Source organism: Notolabrus celidotus, chromosome 8, assembly GCF_009762535.1.
Source record: "Notolabrus celidotus isolate fNotCel1 chromosome 8, fNotCel1.pri, whole genome shotgun sequence".
Taxonomy (NCBI): Eukaryota; Metazoa; Chordata; class Actinopteri; order Labriformes; family Labridae; genus Notolabrus; species Notolabrus celidotus.
The window spans coordinates 17,528,586-17,547,835 of NC_048279.1; the positions used below are offsets into that span (position 1 = coordinate 17,528,586).

General features: G+C 39.2%; 4 protein-coding genes across 4 annotated transcripts; 2 read left to right on the plus strand and 2 right to left on the minus strand.

The window, feature by feature from the left end:
• The first annotated feature begins 1,959 nt into the window (after positions 1 to 1,959).
• On the plus strand, positions 1,960 to 4,220 carry LOC117817905 (toll-like receptor 2). Its single transcript, XM_034690700.1, has 2 exons — positions 1,960 to 2,001; positions 2,699 to 4,220. Exon 2 carries the CDS (start codon positions 2,713 to 2,715, stop codon positions 4,051 to 4,053), a length of 1,341 nt encoding a protein of 446 aa, XP_034546591.1. The 5' UTR covers positions 1,960 to 2,001; positions 2,699 to 2,712; the 3' UTR covers positions 4,054 to 4,220.
• A 1,814-nt stretch (positions 4,221 to 6,034) lies between these two features.
• LOC117817001 (trichohyalin) lies at positions 6,035 to 13,256 on the plus strand. Its single transcript, XM_034689430.1, has 15 exons — positions 6,035 to 6,075; positions 6,236 to 6,364; positions 6,448 to 6,522; positions 6,600 to 6,682; positions 6,771 to 6,881; positions 7,116 to 7,244; positions 9,138 to 9,274; positions 9,353 to 9,555; positions 9,658 to 9,723; positions 9,838 to 9,952; positions 10,038 to 10,162; positions 10,321 to 10,440; positions 10,636 to 10,803; positions 12,541 to 12,691; positions 12,841 to 13,256. The coding sequence occupies exons 8-15, from the start codon at positions 9,469 to 9,471 to the stop codon at positions 12,912 to 12,914; spliced, it is 906 nt and encodes a 301-aa protein (XP_034545321.1). The 5' UTR covers positions 6,035 to 6,075; positions 6,236 to 6,364; positions 6,448 to 6,522; positions 6,600 to 6,682; positions 6,771 to 6,881; positions 7,116 to 7,244; positions 9,138 to 9,274; positions 9,353 to 9,468; the 3' UTR covers positions 12,915 to 13,256.
• A 47-nt stretch (positions 13,257 to 13,303) lies between these two features.
• Positions 13,304 to 14,719, minus strand: slc35a4 (solute carrier family 35 member A4). Its single transcript, XM_034689431.1, has one exon. It carries the CDS (start codon positions 14,688 to 14,690, stop codon positions 13,716 to 13,718), a length of 975 nt encoding a protein of 324 aa, XP_034545322.1. The 5' UTR covers positions 14,691 to 14,719; the 3' UTR covers positions 13,304 to 13,715.
• LOC117817003 (SLC35A4 upstream open reading frame protein-like) lies at positions 13,304 to 17,181 on the minus strand. The gene is made up of 3 exons (XM_034689432.1): positions 17,056 to 17,181; positions 16,619 to 16,717; positions 13,304 to 15,435 (listed from the first exon to the last, which is right to left on the minus strand). The coding sequence occupies exons 1-3, from the start codon at positions 17,068 to 17,070 to the stop codon at positions 15,238 to 15,240; spliced, it is 312 nt and encodes a 103-aa protein (XP_034545323.1). The 5' UTR covers positions 17,071 to 17,181; the 3' UTR covers positions 13,304 to 15,237.
• Positions 17,182 to 19,250: the final 2,069 nt, after the last annotated feature.

The window sequence follows — 19,250 nt, forward strand, 5'->3', positions numbered from 1 at the left end:
CTGAGTGGACATGTCATGTTATCTATTGAGAATGACAGAGCAAAGAAAATGGACATACAGCGCATCATGGGCAAGTCCGCGGAATAGTGGTGAGTAGGCCGAGAACTTCATTTTGATTTTTTGTTTGTATGTGAAGATGTGGGCCGCTGTGCCAATTTTACTAAACTTTGTATCTGTTGATACAGTGACCTTCTGTTCTTGTATTAGTTGAAAAAGTTAAAGTGGGTGTCAGAATGATGTGGTCGCTATCCGTGGTGCTGAACTGCTTTGAATTGGTGTTGTTTTATTTATTTATTTGTGTTGTTCTCTTGGTTTGTTAGACTTCGTGTCCGTTTGATTGACTTCAAAATGACATAACTGTGTGTAAAAACTGTAGTAATGCTTGTAAGCCCCCCTGTGGCGGGCATTTTGTAAAGCGATGATGAGCTTTGCAGTACGGTGGCCCTGAAGTGCAAATCACAACGGCAAATCAGAAAACACAACGGCAAAACAGAAAACACAACGGCAAAACAGAAAACACAACGGCAAATCAAAAAACACAACAGCAAAACAGATTTGTTTTCTGATATGCAGTTGTGATTTGCACTTCAGGGCCACCGCACTTCTTTTTCTAAATTTATTCTTTTTTGAAGTTATGTACAGCACTTTGTGTTACAATGTCATTGTCTGAAAAGCGCTTTATAAATAAAGTCTGATTGATTGATTGATTCCCTTACAAAGTCTGAGGGGAAAGCTATAGTTTTGATTTTTATTAGCTAGCTAACTAGTTGTTAGATGGTTGTTAGCCTTGATGCTAGCAAAAAAATCCAGTTGAGGTTGGTCGTCACATTCTCTTTGGGGTTGGTTGTCACATGTAACAACCAACCCCTATGTGGGCAAAATCCTGCATGGTGAAATGAGTTGGAGTGCGCAGACCCTACATTTGCCATCACTGTAACTCAGACAGTGACTGCATGTAGCCCAGTTGGGTAGGACATTATTGTTAGGCCTATTTGTTTTGTTCTTTATGTTGTTATATAGGCTGGCCTAAAGATGTGTTTCCTGTTCATGTTCCTTGCTCATTTTATGTTAAAATGCATTAAGTTATGTAGGCCTATCACTTGTCAGTGCAAATAAACTTTCAAATGTAGTTCTGCCTTCTTGCCTTTTTTAAAAGATTTTTTCCCATTGAAATACCATTGTGACAACCAACCCCATAGTGTGTGACAACCAACCCCATGATGGGGTTGGTTGTCACACATGATGACTATTGAAAGATGTTTTGATGATGAGCAATCATCACTATTGAAAGATGTTTTGATGATGAGCAATCATCAAAACAATAAAAAGTGTGACAACCAACCCCGTTCTCCCCTATCTGTTCTATGTATGTGTCTGCAAGTTCTTAGTGGACCAACCAGTCTCAGCAAAGACAAAAGATCAAATGTCAGAAAATGGAAAAAGGCTTAGTTTTGTAATTCATATAAATATGCTGGTAATCAAAATATTTTGAAGTGTATGACAACACTTTAATAGCTTCATACTTTATAAGCAGCTCACTGTAACTCCAATTGTCTTATGGCAAAGGTCAGCTGCACCAGAGGTTGCTCAATAGCACGCACGCACACGCGCACGCACACACGCGCACACACACACACACACACACACACACACACACACACACACACACACACACACACACACACACACACACACTCAATGTTGTGGTCTTGTGCAGCTGACCGCTTCTGGTGCTTCTGCTGTCATCATCTGTGTGATTTAAAGTGTCATGTTATTTGCTTTGGTACTAAGAGATGTATGTCAGTTGGGTAATTCTGGTTTAGGAGAAATGCTTATTTCCTCCAGTCTACACAGTAACCTAAATGAGACAGTGGGATTAATTTTAGGGAATTTGTTCTCATTAAAAGGAAGTACTATGTGTTCTGGAAAGCAAATCTTCCTCTTTTTTTAAAGGTGTGAGAAAAAGAAAAGGAAGGGAAGTGGCAGAAAATCAGAAGCCAGGTAAGAATAAAAACACAAAGTATTCAACGTTTTTTGGAACACCCGCAGCTGAACTGACTGATGAGAGTAAGTGCTTGGCTTTCAGACTTTATTCTTTTAGATTCATGTTTTTCTGATGCATTTTTAGATCCAGTTTTGACAAAAAACATATGCAGATTATAGAAGTTTCATATTTTATACTACTTCAGGGTTTTCAAGGAGAAGTTTTAAAGCTAGGAAAAGTGAATATTTTATATTATTACATTTAGATTTTTTCAGTCAGCATGTATGTATGGAGGGGGATAAGAACCACTGACAATTTTCTTTTGGTGGTTAGGCCAGTAAAAAAAAAAAAAGAATTATTCTTTGAGAATGAAGTCAGAATTATTTTTAAATTGTTTTTCTTTTCTCTGGCCTAACTTCCAAAAAAAGGTTTTCAGTTGCCCTAATGATCTTCTGTATGTGTGACAACACTAATGAAATATAATTTATTTTTTAAACAGTCTTAAAACTTAAGCAAGAATGAGTGTTCAGGCAAAGTTTATTTACTCTCCTGTAGATTGTGCATATGTGTAACCTTTGGAGGCTCTTTTAATGCTACCAGCATTAAAAGTATTTTTGTTGTCTACCTAAGGCCTTAAATTTGTATATCTAACATTGAGTTTTTTGAAAACCTACCTACATTACATTTCTGTCCTCTGAAACTTTACATTTTCAGCTCTCCTACCCAACATGGCACTGAATTGGATTCTGATCCTGCTCTTCCTTTTGGGACTCACTGTGACTTCAGTAGCACACACTCCACTTTGCAGTTACAATGAGGATACGACTCGCTGTGTGTGCAATGTAATGGTCATACAATCCCCAGAGAGTCTGTTTTGTTTCTTGGCCCGAGAGCTGGAGCTGAGAGATGGCAACCTGGAGTTAAATTTGAGGAGTATAACCTCAAATGTAAATTTTATTCAGCTCTATAGGATTAAAAAACTGATTTTCAACAATGTCACAATATCCGATTCGTCCTTTCATGAAATGATCAGTTTTCTGTCCCTGTCGCAATTAAATGATATTGAAATTATTTCCTCCACTATTGATGTTGTCCAGCCGTTCCTGCTTATCCATGCACTGAAGCCATCTGAAATTCAAACCCCTCGGCTAGAGGAAGTGACAGTGGACTCCTCTTTCCTTCAGCCCCCCTTCCAGGCACTCCACCATTGGGTGTTTGGCTCCCTGACCTCCTTTGGTCTTGTCCGTTCCTGCCTGTTTGAGTTCAACTGCTACTGGGCTCATAAAGCAGAAAACCTGACTCTCCTGGATCTGTCAGAAAACACCATCTCTCTCATAAGCCTGCAGAATATCTCACATTGCTCCTCTGTTTCATTCAAGAATCTGAAATCTCTTCATCTTAGAAACAGCAACCTGACCTCCCTGCAGCCTCTCTGCACACTCCTGAATCTCACCACAGCCCTCACTGACCTCGATGTCAGCAGGAACAATTTCACCATCTTCCATTTTCCACACTGCCTCCAGGTGAAGCCACTCAGGATGCTCAATCTCTCTCACTCAGGGATCAAGGAGGTTAACTCGTTCCTCTCTGCGTCTCTGGAAGAACTGGATCTAAGTTATAATTCTCTGGAGGTGTTTAATAATCCACCACAGACCCTGAAAAAACTGAACTTAGCCAACAACCACCTCATAAACCTCCACTTTCTGGGTAACCTATCCTATCTCAAAGATCTAAATGTGGACAGTAACCAGCTCACAGTCTTGACAGATCAGACAAACGTTGGTCTGAGTGCACTGCGGCAGCTTGATGTTCTCCATGCAGGAAGGAACCCATATCAGTGTGACTGTAACCTATCTGAGACCGTCCTTCTACTGAACAATGCAAACAGTGCATCTGTGGATCCTCACATGTTCCTGTGTGCCACACCAGAGGTCCAGAAAGGGAATCAAATAATGAAATATTCCTTTGAAACATGTGTGAAGCCAATCAGTAGGGTACAGCATTACCGACCTCATCTCTGTGTGACACTCTTCATGGGTTTAGTGTCACAACTGATTAATACATATTGATCTTTGCAGCAGGCATTATTGTTGGTCTACAGTATATCTTCGAAAAATACCTTGTAGAATGTTCGTAATCAATGGCTTGGGTATAGGTGAAATAATCATTGAAATGCATATTTATCAGTCATTCTTTTAGTTACCAGGTTATAAGAAATCTTGTTGTTCAAATGGATAGTGTGTGATGTTTTCAAATTTCTGCTGGACAAAAAATAATTAAATGATAAGCTGTTGAGCATTTATTCATAGTTTTTAGGACTACAATTTCACACATGTATGTAAACTACATCTGTATACAGCCTTGAAACCCTGAGTCTGCTCTTATTAATGGTGAACAACTTGATTCAACCATCATTAACTTTTAAATACCAATCATTACAATATTTAATGATATGATATGATATGATATGATGCAATACAATAGTATCTGACATAATATGATGTGATACAAAACAGTACAAACAAAATGATACAATGGTATGATATGACACACTATGATGTGATACCAATACCATGCCATACAACACAGTATGATACAATAAGCTATAGGATATAATATGATGCCATACCATACCATACCATACCATGCCATGCCATGCCATACCATACCATACCATACCATACCATACCATACCATACCATACCACACCACACCACACCACACCATACCATACCATACCATGCCATGCCATGCCATGCCATGCCATGCCATACCATACCATACCATACCATACCACACCATACCATGCCATGCCATGCCATGCCATACCATACCACACCATACCATGCAATGCCATGCCATACCATACCATACCCTGCCATGCCATGCCATACCATACCATACCATACCATGCCATGCCATACCATACCATACCATACCATACCATACCATACCACACCATACCATGCCATGCCATACCATACAACACCATACCATGCAATGCCATGCCATACCATACCCTGCCATGCCATGCCATGCCATGCCATACCATACCATACCATACCATGCCATGCCATACCATACCGTACCATACCATGCCATGCCATGCCATGCCAGACCATACCATATGATATGGTACTTAATTGTAAGAAAAATTGTTTTAGACTGAAGGGCAGCAGAGAAGAGAAGCACATACCAATGGAAACCACAGTATTTTATTTACTCAACTTAATTAAAATGCAACTTGCTTATAACTAGCTTTTCTATGATACATTAGTAAAAAAACAGGCAATTAAAACAAAAATATATATAATCAATCACTACTAACGATGTTTTTCTTTCACTGTATTGCTCTATGTGTGTAGAAACCTGTTTTGAAGTAAATTTTCAAATAAATCAGATTAACATACATTTCTGATCTCTTTCTGTTGCATTTCCAAATGTCAAAATCAAGATGTATGATGTGAATCATTTCAATATTATTACTGCTGACAGTCAGCTATGACCTCTCCGTCCACATTTGTAACTGCACCCTCGTCACCTGCACCAGTGAAAGCAGATTCTGCCTCATTAATACTTCAGCATGCTGGTGTAATGAATCCAGGTGACCCAATGACTACAGTACACATATGCATGGAATAGCTGCTGCGAACATGAATGCAAATGTAAGTATCTTTCTGTCAGTCACATTGCTGTAGTAGTATGTATAGTGTGATGACAGTGTCTGTGTTCTTCAGTTGTGTGAGCAACCTGAAACAGTAAAAGTTGGACTTCTTCTCTCAACAGTCCCAGGTAAAGCAGGAGTGAAAAATGTTGGATCTGTGAGTTTGCTATTCTGTCCCCAGGGGATTTGTGTTCAAATGTTGTTTTCTTATTCATAGAGGGTAAAGACTGTGTGGTTATTAGAGAAGACAGACGTGGGGTAGACTACAAATCAGGAAAGGATGAGGTAAAACATTCAAATTCACTCCCGGCTTTAATCAATATGCTGCAATTTGCTCTCAAAACTCTCACTGTTTGTGATGTGTTTTTTAAATCAGGAGGCAAAGCCCTATTTTTTTGATCAAGTTGTGACTGTGGACAACATTCAGGTACAAAAGAGCTTCTAAACTAATTCATAGCAATATTGTTGGTCATACAAATTCATACCAATTGCTGTTCTTTTAGAGGTTTTCTTTGCTGAGCTCCTTTTCATTACCAATTCCTGGGATGTCTGACCAAAAGTCTGTCTATCTGAATTTATTTCTGCAGAGTTTGAGCCCTGAGCTCCCACAGCCTCTCTCTGAGGCTGTATCTAGTGGTTATAATGGAGCACTATTAATATGTGGAACCTTTACAGAGGAGATTTGTTCTGTGATCGACAACATAATCATCAAACAGGTGGAGCCAGACACAAAACTACACTTTAAATTAATCAAATGTGTTGTTTTCTCTCTGATAATCTTATTCTTTATCTTTTCTAGGTTCTTGAAAATCTATTCAGTCGTCTACTCTCAAATGTAAAAGAGAAGTTATTCATCTCAGTGTCATTCCTTCAGGTCTGTCCTTCCGTTCAAACAGCATAAATACAATTTATACCGAACATAGGATAACATCTTTTGTTTGTCAACATCAGTTTTATCCAGATGGCAGTGCTGTAGACGTCCTGAGCCCTGATAGGCCGACTCTAAAACCTGTAGCACATCCCATCCTTGGAAAGTGAGTTACATGATGACCTAAATAAAGAGTATCAATACATTTACATTTAGGTATTAAAACCAAATAATGTCCTCCTCTTGTTTGTCAGTCTCATAACAGGTTTAAGTGAGGTGTGTGTGTGCTCAGCACAAGAAGCCTACACTCTCTATGAAACCTGCAGAGAGACTCTGAAGTGCAACACAGGCCCCATTTTCAGCAGGTACAACAAACAAGCTACAGGTTAAACAAACTGTGGGCATGTAATCCATGAAGTAAACTACTTTAAATGGATTAAATACAGCGGCTGATTGTCTTACTGTCACATCAGTGATCCGATTGTCACACAGCAGTGTGAAGTGTTTGGTCATCAGGCTGTAGTACATTGTGCCATTGCTGTTACTTTTCTGGGCCGTACTTTGTACCTAAATAGAAGTATTATTGTCTTTACATATAGGTGTAGTTCCCTCTTCTCTGTGGTGGTTGAGTTGAAACTGGATCCAGAGGAGGTGGAGCCAAAAGTCTGCCGCAGCAGACTGCAGCTGTTCAGCCTGGCAGGGGGAGCCAGCAGGAGCGACCTCCGAGGGTCAGATATGCACTCTGATACAGGAAGCAATATGGCCACTAAAAATTATTGCACTGATTGCACCCCGATGAGCACTGTTCTGTTCCCTAATATCAGAACTGTATTAATGTCAGTTATGCAGGTTTAAGTAGTCATGCATACCAACCACATAGATGAATAAAATAGTATCTCAGCCTTCCTATCTGTTTCTAGTGAGACATTCTTGGTGAATTACAGAGCTATAAAAATAATGGCAAAGTTGACCAGGCTGGAGAGGGAAGTGCTTATAATCCATCCAAAAGTATTGGCGTGAAGAAAGTGCCTGCTATAGCAAGTAATAATGTCTGCTATGAAAAATCGAGTCAATTCAAACATGACAAAGTCAAACAAATATGCAGTCTAAAAAGATCAAACTTTGCATCGGCTTTTGCTTTTCACTTGGCTCTTGTGAGGTGTTTAAAATGTCTAATGAAACAAACTGAAATTAATATGGATGACTCTCTATGGCAAAAGCTAACAAGACCATCAGGAAAGAAGTTGATTCTGCACAGTTATTTTTAACGCCTGTTGCTACTGCCACCATTGTTGGTGTCAAATAAAGCCATAAAAAGCCTCCTGCAGAAACAGCCTTTCAAAAACAAAACAATTTATTGTTTGCTTCACATTAGATGTGTGATAATCGGCACAAACCAAAGTTCCTTAGCTTTAAGTGATACTTGAAACTAGTGCTCATGTTATCAGTGACACTTGTGCCTCTTTTGACAAGTGAAAATGTGTGCTGTGAAAACAAGTCCAATTAACCAAGTATATAATGTCATTTGCCTCCTGTGTGAACAAGCCTTGCAAAAACAAACTATACATAGGAAACAATTTACTAAAATGGGCCTCGCAGTGTGAAGTGAATCTCAGTGAGAAAGTATCTGCAACTCCTGAGACTTTTTGTGAAGTTTAGTGGCCATGGCATTTTGAAAGATGTAGACTAACTATTGCAACCTTTTTAGTATTCCCTGTTTGTATATGACGGAAAGACAAGAAGATTTAGAATTTCAAAAAACTGTGATGAGATATGTTGTATACACATGGAGTGTATAAAAACAGTGATGTCTGAAGAAGCTTTATGAAGCCCAACATTGACGGTTGCCGTGTTGACTTGGCGGTAGTAATGTTCGATACCATCGATTTCCTTTCCGATCCAATACTGAGTAAAATTCATGCTGGTATAGGCGATACCAATCCGATACCGATACTTTGTGCAAATTCACCTAATGTGTCTGGTAAATCTAAAAAAAGTAGTGTATTTCTGAGTTATTTATTTATTTTAAACTTGTAGGTATATCAAGGTAGCGACCTCATTTACAACACAGCCGACCTAATAAAATAGAAAGACTAAACAGAGGACACAATCATACAAAATATGTGAAAATTGTGTTTTAAACACAAAAAAAAGAAAATAAGTAAAACAATAAAACCATTAAAATAAATTATTGTTTAAGTAGTAAGAACAAGAACTAGTAGTTCCCACCAACCTTGTATCATTTAGACAAGATCTCAATGGTTTAGTTACTTTCCACTGTGTTCCTGTTAATGATATACATTGCCTCAAATGACTGAAGTATCAAAAGTATCAATATTTTGATTTGAGAATCGATTTTAGAGCATAAAGATCTGATATCAGAAGTATCAATATTTCAGTATCGATCCGCACATCACTACTTGGCGGGCCTTGGGCCTCCTGGCAAACAGCTACATTGCGTCCACCAGTCAGTCAACTCAATATGATCAAAAGGGATGAGTAATAAAACAGGGGTTTTTTGCACTTAAACATTTGCTATGATGTGGATTCTTTGTTGTACACTGTACAAAATCAACATGTGATAAAAGACAGTGGTGGTAATAGTTGAACTATCTCTTCAGAGTCAGCCCATTGGTGAAGATTTTGGACCACACCCAATGTGAAGCCGCAACAGGTGATGAGCACCTCCCTTTCCTGCTAAATGAGGCCTTAACAGGAAACAGCAGGACAGCCCTCATCTACTGCCTCAACCCTCAAGGCAAGTGTTCCCAAGTGAGCAGTTTACCCATAATCCTTTGTGCAAACTCATAACTTCCTATGCTCATTGGTCTACCAGATTACCAGACCTCCGCTGCTTTAAGTTTGGCCCAGAAAGCAAGACGTCTGGTCACCAAGGCCAAGGTCGGTCACTGGTGTCCAAGAGTAACAGAGCAAAAGATCAGAAATGATATCATGGAGCTGAGAACCATGATGATGTCACTGGGGGGAAATGAAGCTCAAAACAGCTACCGGCTGGCAGAGCTGACCCAAAACCTGCAGGTAATTCATCAGTTGCACCTAACACTGAATCCTGTTCTTACATTTCTTTTCAGAGGCTAATTGAGTTCATTGCTGAAATATATTCTGTGATCTCTGAAACAGATTGTGAAAAATCAGTCATGGGAGAAGCGGAGGGATGAGTCAAAGAAGATAAAAGGCAAAGCACAGGTGTCTGGCTTTTTTTTCTTTTTTTTCCACAAACAAGTTTTAACAGATTGATAATAGATTTGTGTTCAAGCACCATGAATGAATCAAGCACCATGTTTTGCTTTGATTTGGCAGGGTTGTCGGACAGCAAACAGAAAATGGCGCAGCTCTGATCATAGTACAGAGAGTACAGACACAATGAAATGTTTACAAGAGCAGCTGAAACAAGAAATGGAGGAACATATCAGAGGTGATTGGTTAGGTTCAATAAAAATAAGGGTCAACTTTATTACAGGGGGATGTCACTGACTTTGTGTGTGATTCTCAATCCACAGAGGGGAAGGGGAGTGAAGAGAATGTCCAGGAGAGGGTAATAAGAATCCAGCAGCTGAGGGAGTCTCTGCAAGAGGAGAAACTGAAGAGTGGGGCGGCTTCACAGAAATCTGACCTCTGTCCACACGTAATGTACTCACTTTAACTCCTGTTGTTTTAAATTATATAGTACACCAATACATCTGATTGGATAAAGTGTGTAACAGGCTTCGTTAATACACTGTGAGATTGATGACTGCAAGGGAAGCCAAACTAAGACATTTATTTTGCCAATTAAATGCTCAGTCTCATTTGGAGTACAACGTAGCACAGGAGCGTAGGAGGCAACTTAAGGAGCACCATGGGAGATTAATTCAAGAGGAGGTGGAGAAGATGGAGAGGGACTTGGCACAGGAGCAGCTACCGGTGAGATAATGAGATTCACTGTTGTTTAACATTATTCAGTTTGTGATCTATCTTAGCCCGGGATGCTGAGTCAGTTGAAATTAATGCAAGGTTGGATTTATGGTGGGTAGCAGAAAACCACTGCATCTGCAACTTAATTCTGTTATTTCTCTGCGTTTTCCCTTTTCTTTACCATTTCGTTCATTCCTCTGCTAGACAGAGGGCCCCCAGAGAGAGCTGCTGGTGCTGACCAGAGAGCGGCAGGTCCTGGTGCTGCAGATGGAGGCCCTGCGCACCGAGGCCCAGGGCGCTGAGAGAGACCTGCAGAGTCAGTATGACCAACACCAGACAGAGCTGCACTGTCTGAGAGAGGAGAGTCTGCAGGTCAGAGTTCAATTAAAATGATGTCACATTTTTTCATTTTATTAGTGTATTACAACTTTTTTATTACTTTCACTTGCAGGAAGTGAATGTGTTTGCATTAGTTATCTTGGCTTTCCCCAAAAAACAGACCAAAAAAAAGTAGAAGCTTAGTCACAAGTATGGAGAAATTTGAAGAATGATGATGTTGTTGCAGGGGTTCCTGAACTTTTAGTCCACAACCCCTAAAATAACAGTACCAGAGACTGGAGACCTCCTGAGGTGGTTAAATGTTGAACACAGGTACACGCAAATAGTGGGCCAATCCAAAAACCTACAAATATCTTTGTAATTTGACAAAAGGTGGAAGCAGCATCATTTCCTCAGGGGTCAGAAATGGATAAATATGCAGTTTTAGATTATTCTAATTTTGTATTGTTTTTGGAAGGCACCTCGTGACCAGTGGTGGTTCTGGGGAGGGGCCAACGGGGGCCAGTGCCCCTGTAAAAACTGAACCTGGACCCCCCTGTGGTCCCCCCTTCACACCAAATAATATGATACAGTAAAAAAAGCTTCGGTATCACGCCAATGTTACAGGCGGAACATATGTGTGTGGCACTTAGCACTCCCTTAGAGCGCTAGGGGACTAATGTTGAGTGTAAACAGCCAAACAGCTGCATTTTGATCTAGTACACAGTAGTAGATACAGTTGTGCTCATAAGTTTACATACTCTGGCAGAATTTATGGTGTCTTGGGTAGTTTCTGTTGTCTTTATGATATAAAAAAAAGAGTAAACACAGTTGTTAGATAATAATTTGCTTCACTCAACCACTAACCATGAGTGAAAAAAAAAGCTTTTCTCTTACCATTCATATTCTCTGAAAAATGGCCCAAAAAAATCACAAATACTATCAGGGTATGTAAACTTATGAGCACAACTGTATGTCTAGTGTATAGGGATGCACTGATGTTTTGCTAGTTTGTTCTCAACCGGTCCTCGTCCTTCTCAGTCTCTTTTGTCAGGGTTGAATGTGTCCCTCTGACAACACCCTTGGCCCCAGCCTGCCCCCCCCCCAGTAAAATTGGTCTAGAACAGCCACTGCTCGTGACCCCCATCATTGTCTTGCAAACCCACAGGCCCCCACTTTAGGAACCACTGTTCCGATGCATAGTAATTGTATGAAAATGAAGTGCCATGCATATATATTATTATCTTGGATCCTTTACTACACACTTCACAAGTTATGGAAATGTAGGGGATGCATGTACAAGAAAAAAATGTCTCTTCAATTAACACATAAGTTCAGGATATGATAACACAGTTTGATACAATTGACGTTTGCAAAATTATATTCATAAAAGTCACAAATTGGGAAACTTGTACTACATGAGTTGAGCCAGTAATATCATGGTTATTAATTAAGACTCTAATGAGGGATGTAATGCAGCTCAGACACATCAGCCCTGGAGATCAACCATTGGTATATTCAGAGTTTGAGAGGCAGTGTTGTCAATATTTTAGTTACACTAAAGTTTTTGGGGCTATTTTCAAGTCTTTCCAAACAATGAAATCTTTAACTGGAACACGAGTGAATGCAATATTAACACAACAAATAAAATATAAATCTGATATTGCAGATTAACACAGCATGAGGGACACAGCAGATGGCTGATACAAAAAAGCAAATACAAAATTCAAAACTTTAATGAAACAATTATATAACACCCCATGTTTCTGTGCTGTCTGTTCCACTCTCCAGGTGTTCAGAGTGTTTCGTCAGGTCAGTGAGGAGCAGAGGAAGATGACAGAGGGCAGGTACAGAGGTGTGCTGCTAGAGGCCGTGCAGGATGCTGTCTACTTGTCGGCCCAGAACCAGCAGCTGCAGGCGGAAAATAAACAGCTCCGTAAAGGTCAGTGTGCGTTCCTTAACCTTTAAAAGACTGGTGTTTTTTTTTAATAGATAAAACTCTCAATGAGACTAACCTCTGGAGTAAATGTGACATGAATGCCGTGATTTTAACTGTTCCGGCATTTTAACAATGCTTTGTTTCTTTCACAGCACTCGGAGAGCTGAAGGATGCTTTTGCTGTGCGAGGTGATCCTATGGATGAAGTGGCATCACAAGTACAATAGATGGATGGATAGGTGACCTAAAGCTCCTGTGAGGAACTTTGTTTGTTGATTATTGCGCCCCCTAGTGGACAAAGCTGGACCTCTTACATATTTGCTGACTTTGTCCTGTGCATGTGTTCAGATGTATCAGTCTGTTAATTTTTGCAGTGGAAAAAGTAGAGGAAAGGCTGATTTGTTTGGTTTGTTCTGACACCTACCCCCTCATAATGGTTACAGACAATGTACAAAATAGAAACAGTCTGTTTTCTCACTGATCGTCTTGTTTGCTTTTGTATGTCAGAAAAACAAATCACCATTGATTTAAATCCACTGCATAACCATTAAAAAACTCCTTACTTTAAAGATGTTCATTAATCAAGGTGATTTATCTTAATCACCAGAGATGAAACAAGTTTTTGTTACAATTTATTGGTTCACATTTACACAATTTATAACACTTTGATATTATCTTTGACTTGTTTTTGGCTTAGTATGTAATGACAAACTCAACCAACAAGATGACAATAGCAGCACTCTTCAGATATGTTTAACTGAAGATACAATGAACCTGACCTGCTTTAGTATTCAAATGTCCTTGCAACAGTGCAACAGAATGCTAAATTAAACTCTACAGCTGACATAAGCAGCTAAATGACTTCACACATAACATGGTTACAAATCCGACACAGGTTTAGAATCTGAGATGAAGGCAGAATAAAGGCAAAAAAAAAATCTGAATTCAAAACCAATAAAGTAGATGCTATAGGTTGAATGTTTGATTCATCTTTTGACCAGCGAGTTTTGTGGTTCATTTGGTGAGAACTACCTGTAATAAAGATAAGCTGCCAGTGCAATCATAGAAACTGGGAGAAGGAAAAAAGTTGTGAGCTGCAGTCCTAACATGGCCCACGACAACAGAGTGTTGACCAACATGGAGCAGGAAATGACAAACAGTCTGGTGATCCCGCTGCCGTGCTTTAGCACCACGGACATGAGAAGTCCGTTAGCTGCCTGTCCAGCTATGATGACCCAAACCACCCCTGAGTATCCCTCCAGGAAGTTCTTGTTGCTTGTTATGAGGGAGAAAGAGGAAAGCCCATTGATGGCCACGCCGAACATGTAGAGGTAGAGATTCTGCAGGCTAAGGGGCAGCTTCTGACTCTTCAGCATCCTCTCTGTGTAAACTGCTGCCAGGCCTGAAACAAAGCAGTACACCATCACAAGGAAAAGCCCCCAAGCAGTGATGTGGAGCTTGGGTCCTTCCTCAGCTTCAGCTCTAACAGGGTCTCCCAGGTCCAGGCTGCTGTAGGTGTGACACGCACCAGCAGCCATGAGGAGCCCCAGAGCAAACCACTGAGTGGGCCGCAGCCTCTTGCCTAGGCAGAGGGAGTACAGCAGGGCGGTTGAGGCAATTTTCAGGTTAGACAGGACTTGATAAGAGCTTGGGTCCATGTAGGCCTGCATGAGAACTACCAGGTTGTTGTTAAGCGCGTAAAGAACAGCAGGGACTGCATAGGGGGCCACGAGGACAAGACGTGGAGCTTGTAAGGCAGATGTACCCCCAGTTAGAACAAGAGTTACTAGAGAAATTAGGAGTTTGGCTAACTCAATCAAAAGAACACAGGAAGAGGGGTTAAAGGGGATGCTGCCATCTGCTTTGGTGAGAGTGATGAGGGGAGCGTGAGAGCCGTAGATGAGGACCATCAGCCCAAAGAGGACACCCCACTGAATCCTTTTCACCAACAGCCTCCTGATCCTTACAGGGGAGGTGGACCCCACATTTGGAATCACAATCATTATCAATGATGTAATAAATAGCTTACTTCTAACAATTCTAAATAGTAGCTGTAATGCACAAAGCCCTCATTATCAGCTAGCTATAAATCTCAACCTTATAAATACTATTTATAGATTACTTTGATTCTCTTTCTCTGATTAACTCTGGGTTTGTTTGGGCTGAACAATGAAGGCGTAGAAAACAGACTAACAATCAACATTGCTGCACCAGGCAGCTAAACTCTAGTTATGAAATCTGATAGACCAAACTTTTTTTGAAAAAAAGTGAAACTTTTTGATAATCATACACTTTGTGCTAACAGAAAACAGATATGAGTTGAAATGAAATAGAGAGTATTAAAATGGACCTGAAACAAAAATTAAATAAAAAGTACATCCTAACTTTAGTCTCTAATAATTCCAGTTATATCATTTATCCATAGTCAAGATAACACAGAAGTCTTGAGGGCGGATTTGTCACAAGCCGCTCACAGGCCAGCAGCTGGAACAGTACTTCTTCCTTTTGTTCCTGTTCTTGTTTGCTGGCAGGACAAGCAGTCAGTCCTAATTACTTTGGTCCCTTTTTCAAGCTGTTCAAGCACTCTTTTACGGTCCTTTCAATGTTAGGCACTTGATAACTTTGTGCTGCATACATGCCGGTAATTGTCCCCAGCAGAACCCCCAGGATTGCGGAGGAGCGAAGCTTGGCCACCACATAGCCGGCCAGAAAACCCTTTAGGAATGGAGATCCCAACACAGAGCCTCCCTATCAGAGCAGAAAAACAGGAGAAACTTTGACACGATGCAGCACAGAAAAAAAGGACATTGTGATGTGAAAATTGGGGGGATATTCAGGACACTACAACCAATAACAATCTGAAATATTTAATAAACAAGTATCCAAAGTGCAATAGTTTCTCCATAGTTTTCAGCGACCTTTTATTTTCTTACTCCATCAAAAACACATTTGAAAACAAAGGGATATCACCTTCGAAGGTAGGGTTGCCAACTGTCCCGTATTAGCTGGGACATCCCGTATATTAGGCTAAATTGGTTTGTTTCATACGGGACCTCAATTGTCCCATATATTGACTATTACCTCTTGTACAGCAGACTGCACTCTACAGATCCTAGATCAGATAAACGGCAGTGGCAGATCATGTGCCAATCACACCACCTGTCATCCAATCAAAGAGGATTTTCTCTCTGATGGACATTAAATGGTCCGACTCAAGAAACAGATGCAGCACAGAGCTGATCCAAAAATGAACTTCAAATATCTGTAAACTGTGACTTGTCATGTAAGTACTTCTCTCTGGCTGTGCAAAATGACAAAGGACTGCTTGAGTCAGTCAAGAGCAGCAAAAAGTATCCATGGAAAAAGTACATTTAGTGAGTCATCCTCCTCTTTTGCATTTAATTTTTCTTTTACCTGTTTTTTGATGGAAAGAGCCAAATTGTGGTTTCTTTGAGGTTCATTTATGAGGTTACATAATGATACAGTAAGTATTACAGGTGCAAACATTTCTGTTTAAAATGCCCTTTTTTATTGATCGTATGTAATATTCTAATTTTCTGAGACACTGAATTTATGGTTTTCATTCTCTGTAAGCCATAATCTTCAAAATTACAAGAACTAAGGCTTGAAATATGTCACTCTATGTGTGATGAATCGATATAATATGAGTTTCACTTTCTGACTTGAGTGACAAAAAATATTGAACTTTTTCATGATATTCTAATTTTTTGAGCTGCACCTGTAAAGGGCATATACACACTTTCTGCATTTCCACTTGAATCAGAATATGAATATACGCTGAATTCACACATCATGCTCACACCACCATGGCACCTGTCCCTTATTTACTAGTGAGAAAGTTGGCAACCCTATTCAAAGGTAACTTTTAAACAGCATTTGCTTATTTTACATGTACACATGAACAACTTACCTGAGGAATTCCCACAGAGACTTCGTTCTCCACTCGCCTCTGGATTTCCTCCAGCTGATTTCTGAGCTGCGTTAGATCTTTTAACTGTTTCAGAGGATCCTAAAGTAAACACAATGTATCACATTAGTATGAGCAAACACGTGTGGCCCTTATGATGTCAGTATCAGTATCGATAACTTACAGAGCAACATTGTAAGACGTAATAGTTACACAGAAATTAACAAACAGAAAGAGCTGTTTCTGGAAGTCTGCTATAATGTTAACATAACTCAAAGCTCAAGGCGAGCAAATCTAACACAGAAACTATCATCGGCTTGAGTAACTTCATATCACAGCTTGCCGCTGCTGAGATGACCCGATGTTTACCTCCCTCCCTTTTAGTTACTGTCATCCGACCAAACACATGGAATTATTAAAGCCAGGGAACACTCACTCACCTTGTCATCCGCCATGTTTGCTCAGTGCGGTGATCGGGGTTCATTCCCTATGCCTGGGCTCAGACACTTCAGATCGATTAGCTTGGTCTGATGTGGAGAGGGCATGCGCAGAACAGCTGAGTCGATCTATAGCTCAAAGTTGCAGGAAATTATGGGACACACATGACCTCCTAAACCATTTCTTGGTTTGCAAGAGCGACCTCGGTGCTGACATTGTTCATTAATGTAACCTATATCATTGTCTGTCCATTCACTTTCACTGTATTAGTGTAATATTTATACCTCAAGAAGCGTCTTTTAGCCTGGTCCTAAAATGAAATAATGTGGAAACCCATCCAGAAAATACAATTATTTTGATTTAACAACTGCAAACTTGGACAAAGTGGAATAAACATGTTTTCAGCCGGTCTTACAAAGTCATTAGCCTCAAACGTATTGCAGGGAAATTAGCCTTTTCCGTCATTTGTACTGTGTGTTTATAACCTGTGGTTATTTTTAATCTTTTGTATCTGCGTGCTGTTCTTTCTGTCCTTTGGTGTTACCTGCTGCTGGAATCTGAATTTCCTGAGGGAACCTTCCCAAAGGATTAATAGAGTTCATATCTATCTATCTATCTATCTATCTATCTATCTATCTATCTATCTATCTATCTATCTATCTATCTATTTATTTTTCCTCTATTGATCCTTGAAATAGCCCTATTAAATAAGAGAAACTGTCCATCATGGTTCATATCCTGACAACAATGTCCCCCTTTTTGATATTTACGTTGCACTTTTTTCTTGATTTGCATGAAATGTAATGGAAATCAGTTTTTCCCCATTCATTAATTATATTTGGCGGTCTACCTCTCAATTACAAAATGAAAACACAGCATGAAAAGTTTTTCCCAACCTTTACTGAACCTGTCTAACAAAAAAATCTGCCCGTTCTGACCAGAGGTTGTATAAATAGGTTGTGACATGTTTTTCAAAGTAAATTACTTTAGTTTGGCCTATTTTTCTAAAATGTTTTACTTCAGATAAATAGATGCATACATGATCAACTGCATTATTATAAATAAAAAGTCAGAGGGATCAGATTTCAGAAAAGAGAAGGAAATTCATGAGCTGACGTCAAAAAGTAGTGAGTAACTAGAGCACTGATAGAAATGTAGCAGAGTAAAAAGTACAATATTTTTTTTCTAAATGTAGTGGAGTAAAAGTAATAAGTTTCCTTAAAAATAATAATAATACTAAAGTAAAGTAGGCCTACAGATACTCAAAAAATGTACTAAAGTACAATAGGCTACTCAAGTAAATTTACTTCGGTACTGTTCATCACTGTTTCCAAATAAGTGTATCTCATCCCTCTACGTCCCCAGATAATTACAGTAAGAAAACGTATAATTTAGTCTAGTCATGAGTTCTTACTTTGTGTCTTATCGTTTGACAATTACAATTTTAAAGTCTCTTAGATAAGAAAAATATTTTTTAGTAAACGGTAGTAAAATAATAATAAAATAATTTAGTAAGATAATCTTTTAACGGTTTACTTTTAAGCTGTAACCCCAATAATGTCACTGTCAGTGGTGGACAGTAACAAAGTAAATTTAATTGACTACTGTACATAAGTACAGCTTTTGAGTATCTGTACTTTAGTATTATTTTTGGGGGTACTTATTACTTTAACTCCACTACATTTAGAAGACAAATGTACTTTTTACTCCACTCATACATTTCCACTAAAGTTACAATGTTACATTGTATTGAACATGGTAAACAATACAATGACAAACACTACAGACATGTGCTTCAGACAAATCAAATACTCCAAGAGACAAGGAAGAGTAAACAAAGAGAAAACAAAAACAAAATGCGGGATATATAACTCTTGTTAATGTATAAATTGCAATATCTCAGACACTAAGAGGGAAATCCTCTCCAAGAAACTCATTAAAAAGGTCTTTTGTTTTATTACTATTTTTGTTATCAATCAATTCAAGGGATTCAAAGTATAGTTTTAGTTCTTGTAAATAAACTGGGAAAAAGGGGTTGCATTCTTTCCAGTTTACATTTTTGAATATGAAATTTACCATAAATTATCATTAAATTATGTTACAATGTTATTTACCAGACACTTTTATCCAAAGCGATGTACATACGAGAACAAGAACAACACAATCAAAGATCTAGACAAGTACTAATGCTCTAGTT